Source organism: Micropterus salmoides, unplaced genomic scaffold (genome assembly GCF_014851395.1).
Source record: "Micropterus salmoides isolate LMB-PRFRI ecotype aquatic unplaced genomic scaffold, ASM1485139v1 Ms_hic_scaffold_16, whole genome shotgun sequence".
Classification (NCBI taxonomy): Eukaryota; Metazoa; Chordata; class Actinopteri; order Centrarchiformes; family Centrarchidae; genus Micropterus; species Micropterus salmoides.
The window spans coordinates 17,613,977-17,635,835 of record NW_024040707.1 but is presented as its reverse complement, the minus strand read 5'-3'; the positions used below and the strand labels follow the sequence as shown (position 1 = coordinate 17,635,835).

General features: G+C 40.1%; 1 protein-coding gene across 1 annotated transcript in view; it reads right to left on the bottom strand.

Moving 5' to 3' along the window:
* Positions 1-11,143: 11,143 nt before the first annotated feature.
* The window catches only part of LOC119904929 (chemokine-like protein TAFA-2), a 79,351-nt gene continuing 68,635 nt past the window's right edge, over positions 11,144-21,859 (bottom strand). The window contains exons 3-5 of the mRNA XM_038721549.1: positions 21,532-21,681; positions 15,716-15,840; positions 11,144-12,046 (exon numbers count right to left, since the gene is read on the bottom strand). Coding sequence (XP_038577477.1) covers positions 12,035-12,046; positions 15,716-15,840; positions 21,532-21,681 — 287 coding nt within the window. The 3' untranslated portion in view covers positions 11,144-12,034. The remainder of the gene's footprint in view (positions 12,047-15,715; positions 15,841-21,531; positions 21,682-21,859) is intronic.

Here is a 21,859-nt window from a genome sequence, read left to right as displayed (position 1 = left end):
CATAGAGGCACTTCATCCTACAATGCAAAACATTCATTGAAAAAGGAACATTTACTTCAATAATCTGTAATCTCAGAATTCAAAGAGCTAAATGAACAATATGTATCAACATGCCACAACCTAAGAGACAGTGAGTGGCGCAGACACACAGCATACGCACACAATCACTCAGGCCCCCTTTACAGCTGGCATTAAAATGCATTTTGGGTGATCGGATTGCAGATTGACCCCGTGAAAGTACAGGTGTATATGCACCCAAGACATATTGAGGTCAGATTATGATCTGATCAGCCAAACCACCTCCCAAGATGGTCAAGGACGCATTGTGACCACATTGAGTAATGCGTGCATGTCAATCCACAATCAACAACCACGTGGGCAGAAATACATACCAGTCGCAGTCTTTCACAAATAAAATCAAAGGTTTGACGGCGCATACGGGCAGTGTGTCCACACAGTGTTGCACATTTCCTATGCCAATAAAGCCCCACTGAATTACTAGCACATAAATTGCACATATTGATAGATATGCACAGAACGCTCTTCTCCAACCTATGATTCACATCATGACCAGTAACCCTTCTCTATCAACATCATAATGAATCACATAAACGGATACAGCAAACCAATGAGCCACGAGCCAGCAAGCCATTCGCCGTGAAGAAGGAAGAATATAATGTCAGAAGACCTTTTAATACAAAACACGAATCCTTTAAGTCCTTCGTTGGAGAGGATAGAGGAGAATGTAAGACAGTTTGCAGTTAGCCGGTCCACTCAACAACTGTGTTTTAGGTTTATACTTCAAGACTTTTACTATTAACTATTACTATTAATTACTATTAACTGTTAGATGAAATTCATAGTACCTCATAGTTTTCAAGCATTAATTGCTCACTTATGAAGGAGGACTCAACTACATTTCAGATCTGGTTCCAATGTATGAAAGTTTATGCAACACCTGCCTTAAAGAATAGATGATTATTACCGACTGCACACTGGTGATGGGTAAATGCAGGCAGTATAGATCAATTCGTTCATCATTTGAATCTCACAAGTTTAGGTTTTAGATGCGTTCAATGAGAATGACTTGTACTCTCCAGGTGGAAGCAAGCCATTCTGAATGCCTTACAGTGAAACTTGTAAGCAACTAGTGTATTTTAACTGGGTGAGCAGCCAGTTCCCCAGCTGCATTGCTCAAAATTATTCAAAAACAATTTTGGTCAATAATTTGGGAGACATTTCAGAAACAGTCACCATGCTGACTAATGACATCCCAGTCAGAGGTCCATTCTGCACGTGTAACTAGGGTTCATATTGATGTATCTGTTGTATAGCACAGGTGACAGTTTGCAGCCTGTCCATTAGACATGCTTCTTGAGCCTTGCCTGACCACACTAAAGAAAATGCGGAGGTTGGCTTTGCAAAGCTATCTTTGTCTGTCTGTGGACAGAATGTGTCAACAGCCTGCTATTGAGTCTAGATGTCATGGAAATTAATACCACAAGACCACACAAACAGACCAGCAGACACACACACATACATTATGCAGCAAGTAGTCTTATCTGTGTGAGTCATCAGTACAACCTTAATCACTGTGACTCATATTTAATGCCCATTCAGCAAGTGACTCCTAGAGAATAGAAAGACACCTCCTTTCATGATTCCTTTGACATGAATGAGTGAAGATTGGGGTTATCTGTCCTTTGTGTGTGTGTGTGTGTGTGTGTGCGTGCGTGTGTTTGTGTGTGTGTGTGTGGATATGAGGAAGTGTGTTTGAGGAAAGTGGCAGGTTGAGACCGCCATGTAAAGAACGCTTTGGGCCTATGCCGCTTATCAGTCCGACACACACTGTTTCTTTCTCGCATGCTATCCACCTTGCGCACACAAAGACACACAGCTGAATTATATGTCACGGTGATCTGTTGAGTTCATTTATAACCTTCTCAGATCTGCTCTGTTCTCCAAGGCTCACCACAGAAGCCATATTACTTTTAGGCCATCACTTTGCACTAGCATCACTATTTCTGTTTCCACCTCCCTCTCTCTTTCCTTGCCATCCTCTCGTGTCTTTATGTATGTGTCACAATTGAAGGAATCAGATAAGAGAAGGATTATGACTGTATGCCTGCATGACACAAACTGGATGGTGCTTTGAATTATTGTGTATAAGAAAGATGACTCAGGAATGACATATGTGTTTTAAGGATACAAGGCATATAGGCTTCTGGGACACCTGATTACATGTGTGATGTGACATGACTGGGCCTTGCCAATTAGTTATGTACATAGACTATATACTGTCTAAATTATTTAATGAATTTTCCAGTTCATGTATGTTATCCCACTCACAAACAGAGATGAGTATACTCAATAAGGAAAATGTGCAGTTACTAGTCACCATTTCTGTGTTTGACTTGCCATGCTTCACTTTGGTTTCCCAGTAAATTCTCAGTAACTTTTTATAATTTTATCAGCAACTTTTTAATTTAAAGGTAAAATGTACAGATACAGACAGTAGACTTTACTTTAAACCCTTAGCAAGTACATAGGCAGAATTGGACGCAAATTGTTATGCACTTTGAAAAAAAGCTCCATATAAATACAATGCCATTTAGTGCCACTTGCATTAACAGCTGTTGGTACTCTGTGGCCAAACCGTAACCATAATACCGTAACACAAACTGGTATCAACCTCTATTAAAAACGCTTATGTTCTCTGAAAACATTTGATTTATTATTGGGTAGCATTGTTTTTTTCAAACTTTATTGGCCACATATTTGTCAGTAGTAACCATGAAAAAGTTTTTTTTTTATAGGCGCAGGATTTCACCTGTTATTTTTATTGGAAGTTGAAAAGATTGGCAAAAGACATCTTGACAACTAAAATAACATTTTGACGCTAATTAAATGACGCTAATTTAGAATTTAACTAGCATTTAACAAAAGTGTTCAATCGCAGTTGCAGTACGTATCATAACTATGTCTGTTTTAAATGAGGTATCAACTTACCCAAGTGCTGTTTGGTTTCCAAAAGATCTGGATTACTTGAGTGACTGCATGTAAACCTAACAACTGTCTTCTTTGTAGAAAAACTATTCATACTTCTTTTTATACCATTTCTAGTTTCCTAGCCAAGACTGTGTTGCCAAGATCTGCTATGATAGCTCGCACGGTACTAGGCAAACAATGGCAAAATATCAACTCTGTACTTCTGTGCTTAATTTCTATCAATGTTTTCTTAGAGATAAAAAGCAGAGGGGAGCATCCTTACAGTATGAGAAAGACTGCTTGATTCATGTTGCACAAGGGAACAATTAAGACATACAGCTGTTCATTTTCTCATCTGAGTCAACTGGCACTGTGCTATATACTGTGAATGGCACCACTGTTGGCACATGATGCATCACGCTTGAAATAAATCATTGGGCTTAATATTCATGCTTGTCAACCATGTCAAGTTATCAACATTTTTATTTACTAAATGATATGCCTGTCCTTTTAATTGTCTCCAAATGATGCTTAGTAATTATAGTAATTATACTTAAATAATAACGCAATTATGGTTAATTATAACATATATCCACACCAGCAACAGTTTCTCTAAGAAGACAAAGAAAAGTTCCCCAAAACTCTTCTTATGGTACTGAGGTGTAAAAGAAGCTATCTATGGGAAAATGCCAATCAGAAAAAAGTTGTAATAATAAACCTTTCTCTGAAAGGACATGTCATACCAGGTAATGCACATGTGTAACTAGTAATATTAATGATTGGTCAGATTATTTTAATCTTGGTTGGCACACCTAAATGAAATGCAGGCACTGATAAGGTTATCACAGTAGGTTCACCTGTGTTTGACTAGTCAAAATGTCCGCCATGAGAAAGTTCTTTGACTAAATATACAAAGTTCAACAACAGGATAATAGGAGTAAGTTCAATATTGATTTAGTGAGACCAATATACGTACATAATATACATACGTACATAAGATAAATCCTGTGAATATAAGTCAGAAAAGAAATCTGTTATTAATATCATTAGAAGGCAGAAGCCAATACCAATAGTAACTTGTTGGGGTGGGGGGGCCATCCATCCATTCATTGTCTATAGCCGCTTATTGTTTGCAGGGTTACGGGGGGCCAGTTCTTCCAAAAACCCAGAAGAGGAGAGCAACTTGGATATCTGAAAGCACAGAGAACTCATACTGTTTGAAGAGAAGGACTCAGTAGGGCCTCAGCTTCATCACAATTACATATATATAAGGGGTGGGGGGGTGGGGTCCACCCAAGCGGGAACCTCTGCATCTGAAAGTGAAAAATAAGTAGCGAATCAAATGAGTTTAACCTGCATTTGTTCTAATGGCCAGCAGGGGGGACTCCACTGGTCACAATAAGAAGTCTGACTATATGTAATAGTCTATGAGAAAATTACCCTACTTCTCACTTGATTTATTACCTCAGTAAACACTTTCCCTAATGAGTTTATACTGTCAATCACTACTTTCAAGTCTTCTTTAATACAGCATTATGTTCATTTGTATATTATGGTCCCATTTAGAGTAAAATAGACAATGAAGCAGGGTATACTTGAGGGTGTGACTACCTTGTAACTGACAATTCATAACCCTCCCGAGCTACATTGTCCAAAAGCAAAATGGTGACGGCCAATATGCCAAACTCAAGGCTTCTAAACGGTAGTCCACAAATCAATGGGTGACGTCACGGTAGCTATGTACGATTCTATTATACAGGCTATGGGTCCACTTTATATCAGGACTTTAACTGCTGAATTCCTGGTTCCTGGAATTTTGTAATGTAAATGTCAATGGACTGTACTTATATAGCACCTTTCTACTGGCCACTTAAAGCACTTTACAATACATGTCACATTCACCCCATTCACAAACATTCATACACTGATGGCAGCAGTGGCTGCCATGCAAGGTGCTAACTGCACATCAGAATGGATCTAACATTCAAACACACACTCCGATGGCAGAGCCATTGGGACCAATTTGGGATTCTGTATCTTGCTCAAGGACACTTCGAAGCTCTACCTCCTGAGGCCATTTCTTCCATATTCCAACACAAATTGACTACATTTCAGTAATAACAACTAGAGACTGAAACCTTCGTGATTTTAACAAAATTAAACAATTACTTTATGTCACAAAAAAACCTACAGCCCCCGTGAAAATGAAAGCCTGGCAGTGCGGATACTGAGGTCACTGTCACATGGTTGGTCCTCCATATCCATAAGATTTACCAACGCTCTCTTCTAAATTTCCCCTTTTTTTGCTGTGATCTGCTGTGTAAAAACATTTACAGCGCTTGCTGTGTACCCCTCAACTCAGTCGTGCACTCGCCTATTTTGTCTAGCCATGGCGTTTAGCCTCCAAACATGTAGGGCTTATGGGAAATAGTGTTCTTTAAAGGTACAGTGTGTAAGTATTGAGACTACTATCCACCTGTCAAATTCATACGTCCAAAAAATAGGTGGCAGGATGCCTCTGGCTGGGCTGGGGGACCGTTGGCCTGGTTCTCCGGCGTTATCGCTCCCTGGCGGCAGGGAGCTTCCCGGCACGGCTTTCTGCTGTTCTTCCTTGGGGCGGGGTACAGCTTCCCCCTGGACATGCGGTCTGGGGTCCTTTGCGCTTTGGGGGGTCGCAGGGTGTCCTGGCTTCTGGGGGTGGGGGTCTCTGCGCGGGTTGATCCAATTGCGGTTTGGTGGGCTGCGGTGGGATTGTGGGGCGATTGTCGATGCATCTTGATGCATTATACTTTTTCCCTGGGCAGGGTCTCTGGATGGCTGCTGGGCGTTTAGTTTGTGCATTGGAGTCCGGAGGGGGCATCTCCTCGTTGGCTTGGAGGGACCTGTTTGCGTCCCTGTTTTGCTTCGTTGGCTTCGGATCTGTGCTTGCCTATTTCTCTGTCGGCCAGTTGTTGGACCCCTCTGGATACTGAGGTATATAGTTAGTTTTCGGGATGTGCAGTGTGGGTGCGGGGCAGGGCTGTGCTCCGGTTTGTTCTGGGTTTGTGCCTGGAGTTCGCCGTGCTCGCGCAGTGTGTGCGTTGGGCTCGTCACTTGTGCATTGGTGTTGATGATTGCGTGGCATTTGGGCATTTTGGTTGTTTGCTGCACGGCAGTGGGGTGCTGGATGGGGGGGGGGAGCACTGGTCTATGTTGTGTGCGCGCCGCGGTCGGTCCGGGCGCTGCTCTTCCGCAGGTTACGCTTTTTGCGTTCCGTCGGCATTACGTTGTCAACTGGCATTTGGGTCGGGGTCTTCTGCGTTTGCATCGCAGTGCATCTGGGAGTCTTTTTTTTTTTTTTTTTTAATTTGATTTATTCTTTTTCTTTCTCCCACCCCTATTGGCTACTGGGGTTCTTGCCTGCCTGTTATAGTCGTGGCGTCCCACTCTCACTAACAACTTTCTTTAACAGGCTTATGCGCACACACATGTACACACACACACATACAGACACATTCACCCACACGCACACAGACACACACAGACACAAATAAACTTAGGTTGTCCCTGGTAGAATTATTCCTGATGCCTTTCTTTCAGTTACTTTATTACTATTACTACTATTATTACTATTGTTACTATTATTATTCCAGCTCTCGTGGCTGTGCTGTGTTGCTTATTTAGTGTGTGTGACTGTTTTCATTGTTCTCTTAGTTGTCTTAATATGTCAGCTGTTTATTGCTGCTGTTCGGCTGGTTGTCTTTTAATATTATTATTATTTTTATTGTTTTTTTGTTTGTGTTTGTTTGTTGTTGTTGTTTTTCTCCTCCCCAAGCCCCCCCCTCTGTTCTATTGCAGGTTTCGTTGCTTTCTGCAATTGGTGTTTCCCACAGCTTTTCCCTGTTGTCCCCACCCCCCATCCCCCTTCCCCCCTTCTCTTACAGGTGTTGTCCTTTCTCTGTGCTGTCTGTTTGTGCCCCCCCATCCCCGTGTCTGCCCCCCTGTCCGGCCCGGTGACAAATCAATACATAATTAAATAAATAATAAAACAGACAATGGAGTATTTTAATACTCTCTTGTTAAAGTAAAATCTGTCTGGCACAATATGGTATCCAGGTCATTATACTCTATACCAGGCTGCTGGGCAGGACAGGTTTAAAGAAATAATAATAATAAAATAATAATTAGGTGGCAGCGTATCACATCTTAGGTCATAGAGAGCCTAAGTCACACGCTTCCGCTTCCGGCCCATGGGACCTTATTTTGGAAACAATATGTATGGTAGTCAATGGCAAGAGAGAACTTATCTTTTTATTGAGCCCTGATTTACACATATGATGATTTACAAGTCAAGAAAGTCACAGTTTGTTGTAAAACAGTAAAGTTCATGTCGTTTTATGTGAAACCTGAATGAATGAACTAAATCTACATCTCTCGTCTCGCACAATATATGTGCTAGCTATATATCTACTAGCTAGATAACTTAACTATGTTCCACGCAGAAATATTTCTCACCTGATGTGTTTAATCCAATGACTCTTGGTCCTTTTATCACATCATCCTCTCTCAAGTTTTTTGATGTTAGCTTCAGTAATTTTAGCTTCAGTCATTGACAGAAACAGTTACAAAGTCACATACTTTTGGATTTGTGGTCTTTGTAATTATGTATTTTCAGAGTTTTATACCTCAACAGTATTACAACAAATTACGACTTCAAAATGTATCTTTCAAATTGACAAACATCATATGTGTAATTCAGGCCACAATTCAAACGGGATCAAAATATTTGGTGTCCCTTGCCATTGACTACCGTACAATATAATAAATAAGGTCCCTTGGTGGTCCACCAGAAAGGGAGGGACTCTCTATAACTGCTGTTAACTACCGTCTGCTAGTTATTGGCTCACTTAGCCATGCAGCTAACTTTATTGGAAGAGTAGAGTGATTTTATGACAGCATTAAGACAGTTTTAGTGAGTTTTGTTTTGTTTCTAAACTATTTGTTTTACCAGGAGTTAACAAGGCAATTTATTTCAGTCAAACTTAAATTCAGAAGGTGTTCTGTTTAATAGGGGAAATAGGTGTAAAAATATTTACTTTTTTTACATTTACATGTGAGTTTATTTTGATTTATTAGACTAAAAAAAGCAACGACACCTTGCATAACGTAGTGAACTCATCTCCCAGCTGAAACTTTAGGAGGAGGTCTATCACCCCTTGAGGCAGAGAGTGGTATTATAAGACAGTATGGGTTGGGGCTAGCTGGTTAGCATGCTATATTCAGTAGATATGTCTGCAGCACAATACATAGACTTCTTTGACATAACATCAGCACTGTTACTTTTTTAAATGTTTTACTCAAATTCTGGCCATATCTTAGACATTGTACCTTTTAAAGACTACTAAAAACAGAAATATTAAATAAACAATGAAAGTGAGCCAATTGACAAATTGTTGAGAAGTTCCAAGGCTGGAGGTTGTTAGCATTACCACAAATGTCAAAGGCATTTTAAGTGAGATGTTCTTACTTCTGGAACAGAAAGTTCCGGTTTCACTTCGGCTTTTTATGAAACACACAGGCATGGTTAAGCATGTTTGTGCACGCCATTCAACCCTCGATGTGTCACCTTCCTCTAATCACTGTCCTACTAGTGACGTATCAGCATCTAATTTAGCTTATTGCATCGTTTGGCCGGCTGTAGCATCTGCTCTGGCATCTGTTGTTAGCAGCGACCACTTTATCGCCACCACTAACCAGAGAGCATAGTGACTAATCTCAGCATCGTCTGGACAGAGTATAGTCAGAGAGACTAATGCTTTGCAGCGGTGTTGAACAGAACTGTAAGACAGATAGGAGGAAGCTGTTGGAGCTGCACCTGATACCTTGCGTCAGCACAAATGTTTTGTGCGAGCATGCGAGAGTGAGAGTAGGTTGGTGTTTGGGTTGCTGTGGAAGATTTTCAACAAGCCTCACATGGTTGACTCATGATTGGATTCACATGCAGCTTCAGAAACACCTTGTGAGCGGTTAACAAGAATACTTAGAAATGTTCCAAATCTGATATCAAAAAGCCTTTTACACATTTTTTCTGTCCCTAATTATGGCTGTCTGTTTCATGTTGAGTTCCTCTTTCTCGCCTCTCGTGTCTGTATGCGTGAGAATCTGTATGTGGGTTCACACTCTGTAATCTTTTAATGACATGCACTAACGACGCGTTGAGGCCCAGAAAGAATCCCAGGCCATGATACACACACACACACACATACACACAGACCGACTGAGACTCAGTGGAAGGCCGCAGCCCCGGAGAGGATCCACTGGGAGATTAGCCAAATCAGAAAAGCGTTTTAGAGAAAGGCAGCTTTAATGCAACACAACACAGATAGTATGTGTAGGCTTGTTTTACTATATTTGTGGGGTCCAAAAAGCGGGAACCCACTATACTTGTGTGGTCCAGCAAGTGTTGTTTCAGGGTTAAGACTTTGTTTTAGGGTTAGGGGTAGAATCTGGTTAAGGTTGGGGTAAAGGGCTGGGAAATGCAGCATGTGTTATTGTCATGGAGAGAAGAGATTGATGTCCTCTGCTTCAAACCCAACATTTTGCCACTTTCTTAGTCTGAGCCCTCTTGTTTCATCTCCTTCATCATCAGGTTTACAATAGATGCATCCTGCCAATCAGCATCAACATCTATCCCTGGCACTTGCATGCTTCCAGTACAGTACGTCCAGCTGTTTTGATTACATTTTTCTACAGCAGACTGTACTGTCTAACTGTAATACTTATTATGGCAGTACTTGGCTTTTCTGGGTTGTGAATGAGTCAAATTTCTCATCTAATTGTTATACTTGATGGCTTACAGTGATGGTAGGAATGGGAAATTTTAAAATATGGGCAGGATATAACCATACACACAAGGCATGCTGTCAGTGCCTGAGAGCAGTAGTACGTCATAGCATTTGCATCAGGTTTCTGGGTACTGCTACTCTGTGAAGCTGAAGTGGACTTGAGAAAATTTGTTCTGACAAGGTCCCATATTTATTTGATGTAATGTGAAGTTGAAGAACTCATGTGGGTGTCTTATACCCTGTCTTAAAGCTAAAAGAAATGTGGTGTTTGTCCCCCTAAAGTAGTAGGTATGTATGGAAAAATCAACTAACCCAATCCAATTTTTTAGGCCAATAAAATATCAATATTTAAAAGTAAAAAAAAAAAAAGATTACTTAAAATATGCAGGTACTATTCATTTTTGTGCACATTAACAAATAACACAAACAAACAATTTTGAAAATGATCCCTAAAATGTTGTTATCAAGGGATTGTGACCAAAATATGCACTGAGAGGGACATTTTAAGGTAGACAAATAAACTTGTCAGTGTTCTCTGGTGGATAAATATGCAGAGTATTTTATAGTGGAAGCGCACTGCTTGGCCTGAAATAAAAAGTGCCGTCAGAAGAAACTATTCATTTTTATTATACATTTTTATGAAATATAATATTAGGCTTACCACCTCTGCTGAATCAGTTTCATGGGGGAAGCTGATACGTGATGCCAACACACATATATTACCTCAAAATATCGTATCTTGCTAATATATATGCTGGTATACCTCAATATGATATATCTTTGATAAGCTTAAGTCAGCTGATAATATCAGCCATGCTGATGTATCGGTCAGGCTTGAGAATAGAAAGGATGTACTGTGGGAAGCTTCTAAACTTACACAAAACATAAGATTTCAGATATTAGACCAGCTTACGTGTATCATGTACAAAATATTTTTAACATAACAATACCATAAACGGTAAACCAAGATCTGCATTTCACTCTGCATATTTGAGGCAGAGGCAGGAGGAGGCACATGCCAACAGCTGTTTTACATTAACACATCTGCCCAAAGCTTCAGCTATGACAGTAGAATGTGTGGTGGTTATAAACACAGAAGTACTGCCAATTCACAATCAGTGTTTCGAAACTCACCTGTTGATCAAGGTCCGCAACATGCCAAAACTAGAGCCACAACATCCTGCACTAGATCTTGTTTACCACCCCAGTTTTTTTTCTGAGTCCTGGCTGAAATGTGTTAAAGAGGCTTCATTTGAGTTGAATCTTCACAAAGATTTGTTTGTACTACTGAAACAAAATGCAGAGATTTATCTTTTCTTTTGAAAGTCTTTATTCATTTCATATAATACTGACACATGTACTCAATAGCGGTTAACAGGCGTTTAAAAACACAGATATTAAAACCATTAGAGCGTCAATTTATTTTTAGCCCTGTTGATTCCATGGACCTTTTTTTTTTTTTTTTACACGTTTACATGTTTCAATATACCATAACATCTACTTGGTATTAGTCTAACCTCACCCTTCAAAGGATATTGTCCTCTGTCAAAAAAAAAAACAAACAAAAAAGTAGACTGGCAAACGTTCTCCCCATTTTAAAAAATGGCATGTGGTAAGCCACAAACTATTCAAGGTAAAATATTCTTATGGAGGTGAAATCTGAAAAAAAAGAAAAAAGGTAAGGTTCGGTTTTAGATCTGAGAAACATTTTGACAGCATCATATGTGTGTCATATGTGGCACAGTTAAATTGAAATGTGTCATCCAGACTACATGAGACAGCCATTCTGGATTTTTTTTTTGTAGTGATGTTCGTAATGCAGGATAGCTGTCTAAAATCCAGATCCCTTTTATTCCCAGTATACGTACGGAACACAACTAAGCAACAGAAGAGAGATGAAGAATACAGAAAATTGTTCTTTGTCATCTAATCCAGTGCGGTTTAGGTCATAGTTCACTTTTTTGTTGTTTGTTGTAGCAGTAAAGGATTGTGGGTGATGCAGTCCTCTGCAGTAAAGGATCAAGGACACTCAGTTGTGTTTAAGGTGATGGAAGACCGTATCAGAGTCCTGTCTCTTCAGCCACCAATCCTCAGAAAAAATTAAACAATTACTAGTTCCTCGTAGAAGTCCGTCTGAGTGTGTTTCCTCACCACTAACAGGTCCATTGTGCTGTATAAGTAACTCCAACACCATTTTCTTCTGCTCTTCTTGACGGGCAGGACTATCGGGTCACCTGAAAAAGGGAGAAAAGAAGTGGGTCACTGAAAATAGTCCCTCAAAAAAGTTAGGATGTCGCCTGAAATGAGAAAGGTCACAGAACAGAATGGGAAGCCAGTTGTGGCATAACATGTCAACTGAAGGTTTTAAATGATGTAGTGCCGTGCAGCACAGTCCGCTGCTTGGAAATAATGGGAACTGACTTTTGTTGGTGGAGCACCGACAACGTGGCTAGCACGGTCTCTGTCTTTTCTGGCAAGAGACTAAACAAGACACAGCTTGAATCATGGCAGCCAGCCCATAATGCCTCACTCTCGGTGCCTGGCCCACTGCCATGTCATTTCGTCTGTTTGTCGAGACGGCTGCTCTAATCACATGGTCTCTTTATCTTGTCCATCCATCTTTCCATTTTCTCTGGTCGTGCACACTTTTTTTTTTGTGGTTTATTTCAAGCTATTAGGAGACATTTTCAACCAGCCAGCGTCCAAACAGACACAAATTGCTGTATAACTGCCAGTGCTTGGGCATGTAATAGACCAGACTCTCCAAGACTATTCTTCTGTTTTCCTGCATGCCTTTCTCTCTCATTGTGTTTCCCAGTGGCGTCCCCTCTTAGCCCCAACACATGCTGTCCCTGCTGTATTTCCTCTTGAGGGAGTCTGTCTTTTGTCAGACCCAGGTGCCAGCTAACAAAGTGTGAAGGCCAGCCATCACTGAGAGCGCTCAGAGGAGCGTTTCCTTCAGGCTGCCAGCTGAAATGGTTCTACTGTATCTGCTCTCGATGGCTCCAGGCCACCCTTCCTGGGCCCGTTCCCATTGCCTTCAGGCATCTACTCCTGCGCCTGATCAAAGAGTCTGCAGGCGTTTGTTGTCACGCCAGTTCACTATACTTGCCGCGGCATCTCTGTGTCTGCTATGCTTTAAGGTGCCACAGTTCTCTGTTTAAATATGCCTTTCGGTGTCAATTTCTGTGCCCAATTAGAAAGCAGATTTAGGTAGTTATATATCTCAATTCACAAAGAACACAAGCAGTGCTCAAGTGTCATCTCTATGGGCCTTTTTAGGCCCATGAGTGCCACATTTTCTATTGCTTATTCCACAAGCTTTAACTGTCTACACTAGTGGCTGCTCAGATAGCTACAAGGCAGATGTCCCCTTCACTCCTGAATTATCTCTCTCTATGAATCACTTAATCACACAAGAGTAACTTATTGAAAGGTATTATTTAAATTGTTTGATCTTGATTCATTTTTTCTCATTCTTTAATAATCTGCAAGATGAATCAGATTACATAACATAAGCTTTGATTCACTGGTTGTGTTATTTCTGTTAAAGGAAGGTGCTTTCAGAATAAATAGCCTAAAGAGGTTGATAGTGCTTGGACACTGCACCATCTGTTTAGTGTTGATGTAAGCTGGCCATAAAGGAAGTGAAACATATATAAGCTGCTGACACCTTGTCATTTGTTTGTTAATGTGTGTGTATATGACTGCATGTGAATCTGCGCAAATACACACACACACGCGCCTTGCAGTCTATGACAGCTCAGTGGCTTGGCAGCCCGGCTGAGTCTGTCTGTTCATCCATATGATATTATTTGGCATTGATCAAGCTGTCTTCTATCCCCTCCCTCTCTCCTCCCTCTTCCCTCCTCCTCTCCTCCTTTCCTATGCTCCCAGCCAGGGATAGACGGAGGAAAGGATGGAGAGTGCCAAACCCTCTTTTGTGCTCTTGTCTGCTCTGTGTACCCAGGCACAAGAATAAGCTCCTTGTCAGCCGACCAGTTCCCAATATTCTTGTTTCTTTATTCTTTTATCTACGTATCAACTCTGCCTTCAGCCTTTCTTCTCCACTTTCCACTTGTTATTTGTTCTTTCTCATCCATCTCCCCCTGTCTCTTCCTTTTTGCAGCTCTCCATGTCTCTCTCTCTTGCTCTCTCGTCCTCTTCCTCTCTCACTCCATCGTCAATTTCAATTTATGAGCGGGTCTTAATGGGACTATAAGAGAACGTTCGATGCTATTGATCTGGATGCCGACGCATCTTGACCTCAGTGTACCACACCAGAGGAGGGAAAAAAATCTCTTTTCATCATCAGGCAAACACATCAACTAACACGCTCACACAGTGTACACACACACATACGCAATCTCACACAGATCATTGATCAAAGACCTGAATGCAAGAGACAGCAAATATTTGTGCTCTTTTTAACTACGACAGACAATGATAAAGCAATGCTGAAACTGGTTTGCTTTGATCTTGTTCAGGAAAGTACAAATGCGCTGTTAATGTTAAATGCGATGGGGTTGATACAATTAAAAGCATGATATCAGATATATGAAGCAACTTCTGAATGGCACTCAGATTGCATCATCTTCATACTGTATCCGATCAATCCTAATGTGTCTCTTACCTTAAGTATGCCCGTTACATACTCCAAGACAACTCTAACATTTTCCATCTCTCTCTTTGTCTCTTTATCTCTCTGTGATGTGCGCAGTCAATTTGGAAAGTTCAGTTACACTTACAGAAAACTATTTCAGGGGTGAGAATAAGTGGAGGGGCTGTTGATAAGGAAAGAAGGAATGAGTGTAACTTGAGGGGGCGAGATCCACTTTGCCAGGTGAATGGTGAGCAGAGGCAAAAAACGTGGGGAAGAAATTCTTAATCACCCCAGCATATAGGAGGCTTTCAGTGAAAGAGAGAGAGAGACGGGGGTCTTAAGCTTTTCTTATCCCTCTCTTTTACCCAAGGAGATCCATTCTCCTTCTTCTGACCACACCTTCAATCAATTATTTAGCAGAAAACAAAGGTCTGCACCCAGCCATGAATAATGGAAGGTGAGAAGGCAGAGAGAAGGATGGAGGTTAGAAACAGAAGCGTACAGTGACAAGAGGTGAGTCTTGCACAAATTCCCTCCTATGACAGACAGCTAAGACCCTGCTCAGGTCAAGCCACTGAAGAGAAGCTAACAGGTGCTGATGGAGGCTGAGCTGATAGCTATATAATGTACATCCACACCTACACACACCCACATATACACACACGTAAAGACACAGACAAATGGACAGTACATGAAAATTGAGGCTATACAAGGAAAAGAACACAGCCATGCGCAAAGCACACACACACACACACACAGTATTATGGACAAATTGGAGCATAAAAACTATGCGAGGACAATTACCACTAGTGTATCCGAGGTGGTGAGTTGTTTTTGCATCGAGTCAGATGGCATGCCAGTCAGACGCAGGGAAGCAGGGCAAGTGGGAGTGAAGGGAATTGTGATGTTCTCTCTCCCCCTGTGTGTGTGTGTGTGTGTTTGTGTGTGTGTGTGTGTGTGTGCGCGTGTGTGTGTGTGTGTATGTTATTTGCCATGTTCCTGTTGGCCTTGTTTTTCTTCAGAGACTGTTTGATGTTAGATCCAAGATGGGCGGGAGGAGAAAGTAAAGAGAGAGAAATTGGGTGAGAAAAAGAATGACATGGAGGGAAAAATAGGAAGAAGTAGGGGATAGAGACAAATGAGAGAGAGGACAAAGAGAGGGGACAGAGGTACAACACCGTGGAGGGGGGATGTGGGTCATTTGGTGGTGAGTTTGGCCGTGTGTGTGTGTGCGTGCATGTATATGTGAGAGAGTAGGGAATAGAGATATTAAAGAGAGAAAGACTGTATGCACACCAACCTTTGTGGTCTTGACTTTGTTGCCTGTGCTGCAGCTCCATCCTGTGAGGTCTGGGAGAACCTTACACTCCTCACCATCCATACATGGCTGCATCTGACACCACCATTTCTGGGCTACAATGGAAGCTGAGGGAAGAGAGAAAAGTTCGGCAGATATTTAGTTCGTAAAAATCGGCAAAATGTCAAATATGTGCATTTAAATCCACTACTGTTATGTGAAGATTAGAAGTTGGGTGCATGGAGATTAAAATTTAGGTGTCAACCATAGAAGGAATAGAAGTTGGAGCAAAGGGATGATGTAATTAAGAAAAAGGAAACACATCCTCCATGTTTGTCATTATTGAATTGCTAATCCTGTTTCCATTACACAACTCTGTGCTCTAGTACACTATGCTTTATGTACCATTTTCAGCTATATTGCTTTAATCAGGGTAGTGTCAGTCCATACAGTCCATTGATCAGTCACGACTTACAGATCACCATTAATGCTAAACATACAAAACACAGAAATTTACAGCAGTTGTATAAATGATCGTAAATTATAAACAGACAATATTAGAACCATCTTTTCAAAATGTTCTTAGTTATTCTTATTCAAACACAATCTTTCATCTTCTCCCTTCAGTGGGTAAAAAAAGTGTCTGCATTCCCAGCTATTTTTTCAAAATCCCAGTATACTCAAATCTCTTCCAACACTTCATATTTATGAATAACCCTAAACTAATTTCAAAGCCAATCTGTGATTAGCTTGGACACATCCATTATTAACTACATTTCCCATCGTTCTAGAAAAAATCTGCCTCTTTGTGGACAAATATAACCCAGTGGTCTCTACAAAAAGGGCTTCTTACTAGTCACTTCAATTTAGAATGCCTCCCTATGACTAAAAAACATGAGTTTTAATATATAAGACCTTACCATCCAAGTTTGAATACATAAATATTGTTACACATCAACATCAAGATAATTGTCCCACCACTATTAACCTTCAGGGGAATATGAAATAGTTTTTTTCCTCTGGAGAAAATATTTTGACAACCTTTCAGCAATAAAGAAAAATGGGTTATGTTTTTTTTTTTTTTAAGAAATGCAAATTATTACTGTCCGCGTTTGGTTTGTGGGCGCTAGAGTCATGTGAATTTAATCAGCACATATGGGATCATTTACATTTTCAATTCAAGTAAGAAAAAAACAGAACAAAACCAGAGGCAAGATATGCATGAGACAGCTGGGATATTATGTGATCTCTTAGGGTTGTTTAGAGTAGATCTGTTCACAACACATCAAATCAGATAAAAATGAATTGATGAAGTGCCTTCAGGAAACACAAAAGAGAAAAAGGCTGAGACCAGACACATCAAGAACAAGAAATATCACAAAGAAAGAAGTAACAAAAGACCACTCACCACAGTAAAGGCTGACTGACTGAATGAATGTGCGAATATATGAAAAATGTTCTTATGAATGCCCTTTCTTTAGCTGTCACTTTTAAGACTGGGTATTTGCCACAGTCAATTAGCAGGACATCTTAGTATTTAAATAATTGTCACTCCAACTTCACCATCACTTCAACAGTTCGGCTTTGCAATAGAGTCTGAACATTGTTCAAAGGATTTTTTTGTAATCAGATGTTGCAGATGGTAGCCATTTTGAACTGAGAAATCCCAGAATACAAAGCTTAGACAGACTTCAGTCAAGTCATCACCATGTGGTCTGTCAGAATTTGTGTCTGCTCAATATTAATGTAATAATGTTAATTAAAATACAGTTACTTTGCAAAAACAAGTATTCAAGTAAAAATAGTGATCAAAATAACTACTGCGGCCATTCAGATAGTGGATTCCTGGCATGGCTACGGCACGTTACGGCTGCGCCACGGTTTTGATATGTCCTTAGTCCATCATCAAAGTCCACTGGAAGCATCTCAGAAGCAGATCAGCAGCGGAGCGTGCAGCCTGCCCCACATTATTTACTTGTTATTAATTTGTCCTTTTTGTGCTTCTACTACCTCCTTCACAGCTCTGTGTGACCCCATTTTGTTCCGTCAACTTCAGGCTGCCACAAGGGGCAGATTTTATTTCATTTTACTGATGCATATTTGTTGAAAAAATGTGAAAAGAGTATTTGTTGAGAAACAATAGTTTAAAACCACAGTTAACCATCTGGTTTATTCAACTTTTAAATTAGCCTTTAAACTTGAAAGAAATTATGACTTGAAATTTATCGTGATAATTATCGAAATCGAATGATATGATTATAATGATTATACTCAATTAAGTAGGCTACACCAATAAGTAAAGTTTTTTTTTTTAATTGTATTTTTTGCTTATTATGATTTGGCAAATAAATCAGCAACTCATGTACATAATAGACCATGTCGGTTATTTCAAAAAGTAAATGTCGTAATGCTATACTGTGTGTATATATTATTAGACGTATTAGCATTAACACAACGGACACACTCAGTGCCCTCTGTTAGCTCAGTGTCAGCATGGTTCTCTGATGGACTAACCTCACACCAGCGTACACAGCCAGAGCCCACTGCCATGTGCGCTGTTAATTTGTCATTGCCATTATTCTGCTCTGAACAGAGTCATGTGGAGGTGCAGCTGCAGTAGGGTAACAGAGCGCAAGCAGACCTAGGACCAGCTGACCATGAGAGGCAGGCAAATGCATAAAATAGCAAATAAATTGAAGTAGCACGATGAATTTATCCAAATGTAACAAAGGCAAAGTAACGATATTACTCTAAAAAATAAAAGAAAGAGGAATAAAAACAACACGTTGAAAATATTTCTTGCTTTTTGACAAGCAGTAGCATTTTTGAAAGGAACAATTATTAAAATAATAAACAATATTAATGATAATAATGTGATAATTAAGTTACTTTATACAAACAACAGTGGTTCTCAGTTTGTTGAGAATAAAATTGGTATCGAAAAAAGTATCGTTCAGGAACCGGTATTGAAGTTGAGGTATCGTATTGATATTGATATCGAAAATCTTTGAACGATACCCAGCTCTAACTAATAATAATAATAATAATAATAATAATAATAATAATAATACAAACTAAATAAACCCCAAACAAGAGTAAAATTTGATCTCACATACTGTTACTGTGTTCGTATTCTAAAAATCTTTGCACTTAAGTTTGTACTTCCTTATTTGTTCACTGTATATACCTTGGATTTAGGGTTTAAACATGAACTCCAAAAGGAAGAAACAACAGCGCTGCGGAGACTGCAGTCTGTGATTTCATCAAGTGCCACTCTTCATAGCTGCAGAGGGTGCTGGATACTGATTTTGTCGTCGGAGGAACTGTAGCCAGGGGGATTTTCTGAGTATATGGGTACAATGTCTAGCCTATAATTGTCAGAAGTACTGTGAAACAAAGCTCATTTATGTGTAAAAGCCCAGATAAACATTTGGGTTTACAGAATCAACCTTTCATTTATTGTCAACAAAGCAGCTCCAGAAAGATAACACTTTCTGCAGATGATAATATTTGCTATAAGGATTCATATTGGGAGTCCTTTTATGTTCAAATAACATTGACGAAAGTGCTCAATGTAATAGCAGGAACACCTGAATTCTTCTTCATGCCTCTCAGTTAAGAAGCCATTATGTTATATTAGAATTTGTTATATTCAATTTTTACGTGTCTCAGTGGAATTATTTGCTTGGCTGTGAAGCACAGATTACTGTCACTGTTCAGATTTCTGTTCTTTTTTGTTTCTTTTACCTTTATGGCATATTTGGGTAATAATAGGCATTTCATTATTTTAGAATTGCTTGTGTGTGCAATGTAACTTAATGTCATCCATCATCTTTGTAATTCCTCTGAATTCATCACAAAATAAACATATACAATTAGCACAGGCTGTGTGTTACAATTGATCAGACTCCTGAAATTACCAGCAGGAAACAACGTTGGACAGAAAAGCAGGGAGAGTTGGGAGTAAGGCCTCTACACACTTCTAGTGAAGGACCCCTAACAAATTTTGCTACCAATACACAAAAGTACTGCCAAGGGAGTACTGACATATATGTCTTTACTGTCTAATCAAAGTTAACTTAATTAATATATCAATTTTTACATAAATTTTCAGAAAATAGTGGCACACACCAGAGCACACTTTTAAAATGGATATACTGAACTCTGAGTCAAATAACACTTGGCTAAATTTCTGAGTGCCAAATTTTTGAGGGTTACAGCATCAGGACCGGCCAGGGAGTATCAATTGTATTACAGTCAGAGACACTTGTGTGAGGGAATTGGCCATTTATTGCAAACGGTCTTGCTGTTAGATTAGGTTTGAGGGAGCTCTCAAAGAATTTGAGCAGCAAGGAGGCTAGCCCCTAACAAACACATACATGTACATTAGAGGAGGTTGGGGTGGCTCGCATATCCGGAGAGTATATAATAGCTCTGTTGAGCACCTGCATGAATATGATTGGATCATACAAGTCAGCTGGTAGCCAGACAGTTCAAGACTGAGCTGGTGTTCGAAGCATTAATGAAGCAGTGGACAGGGGTGTGTGTGTATCTGTCCCTCTCAAACAATTTGATACATATCAATAAACACAGTCCAGAATCAAATTCAACAAAGATACAGATAAATCTGGATACGATACACTATGATTCAAATTATTTTGATTTCGTGGGTAAGAATGTGATATTTTTACTTTTTAATAATGAAAGTCTGACTAACATAAATCAGTTATTTCCTCATTTTTTCATGATTCCAAATACTGCTCCGAAATAACCGAGAGGGTTATTAAGGTATGTCTGCTACCACAACAATGGGTAGTGATACAGTATGGGTAAGGATGACTAAAGCCAGTATCTAAGGAGTTTATTACCTAAAATGCTACTGACTGGGTGTGGTTTACCTCAGTCCCTGGGTCAGTGTCATCCTCCTGAATTTGGTATTTTCAACAACAGTCATGGCTTCAGTAAGTGGTAGGACTTAAGGGGCAAATAGACTCTGTTAGAACTGCTTGTTGGATGGTTGAAAAGCTTTAGAATCCTCCTACCTTCATACTTTTCCCATTTCGGCTTGGGGGGTGGGGGGGCTTTGTCTGACCATTTCTGTAACTTTCTGATACAGTCACAGCCACAGTTTGTGCCAGCTGTGTGGAGTGACACATGAACCAGGGTTTGAACTTCTATCTCTGTTTTTCATTCTTGATATAACTATTTCTTTCACTTATTATGTGAACAACCGACATTGTGAAAGTCTTCCCCCACTCGTCTCATCCTAGTTTTGACTGCTCCTCTCGGTAACTTTACTATCAGCAAACACATGGCCTACATAAATTAACATTGAAGTGTATGATAACGTTGTCATATTTTACGATACCACTGCACATTTGAAAGACTGTAAATGCAGTGCCATTGTCAGACAGAGCTTGAAGCGGGTATCTATGTGACAGAATGTAGCAAGCCAGCAGGAGAGGGGCGGGTCACGCACACAGAGGCTACAGCACAGAGTCCAGAGAAAGAGAGAGTTCCTTGGAAAGAATTTCCAGAATTTAGGTCAGAGTTGTGGGTCTGTATCAATGTAACCAAATCCCTGACACCTGAATTGGATTTACTGCTCTGCCTGAACTAGGGTTTGGTATCGAGAATTGGTTACCAAATCCTTGCTTGAACTAACACTATACTCCATTATCATACACAGTAAAAAAACTATGATCAGCATGAAAACAATAAAAAGGCATTTTAAGACCATTCTAAAACATGTGGTTCTGACAGTGGGAGATTACAGATAAATACAAAATGTGCACAAACACACAAACAGTAGTACATACCATCAACACAGGAGGGCATGGCCCGGGTGGTGCCAGCAACCTGTCCAGGGAAGCAGGAACATTTGACAGTCTGAGATCTCTCCTCGATCTTGTTCTTGTTGCAGCAGCGATGGGCAGCGATCACCTCACACGTCCCTGCCTTCACATGCACTGTGAAAGAGAGAGAGACATACTGTTCAGTATACCTGACAGAGAGAAATACATTTTGTTATCACATTAGCCTCGTTCCAGACCAATGATTCGCTGCCCATGTCTCCGACTTTTTCCAGTGTTTCAAATAGGTATGGTGTTGGACTCACTGGCGGCTATTGATACTGTTGAAAAATAG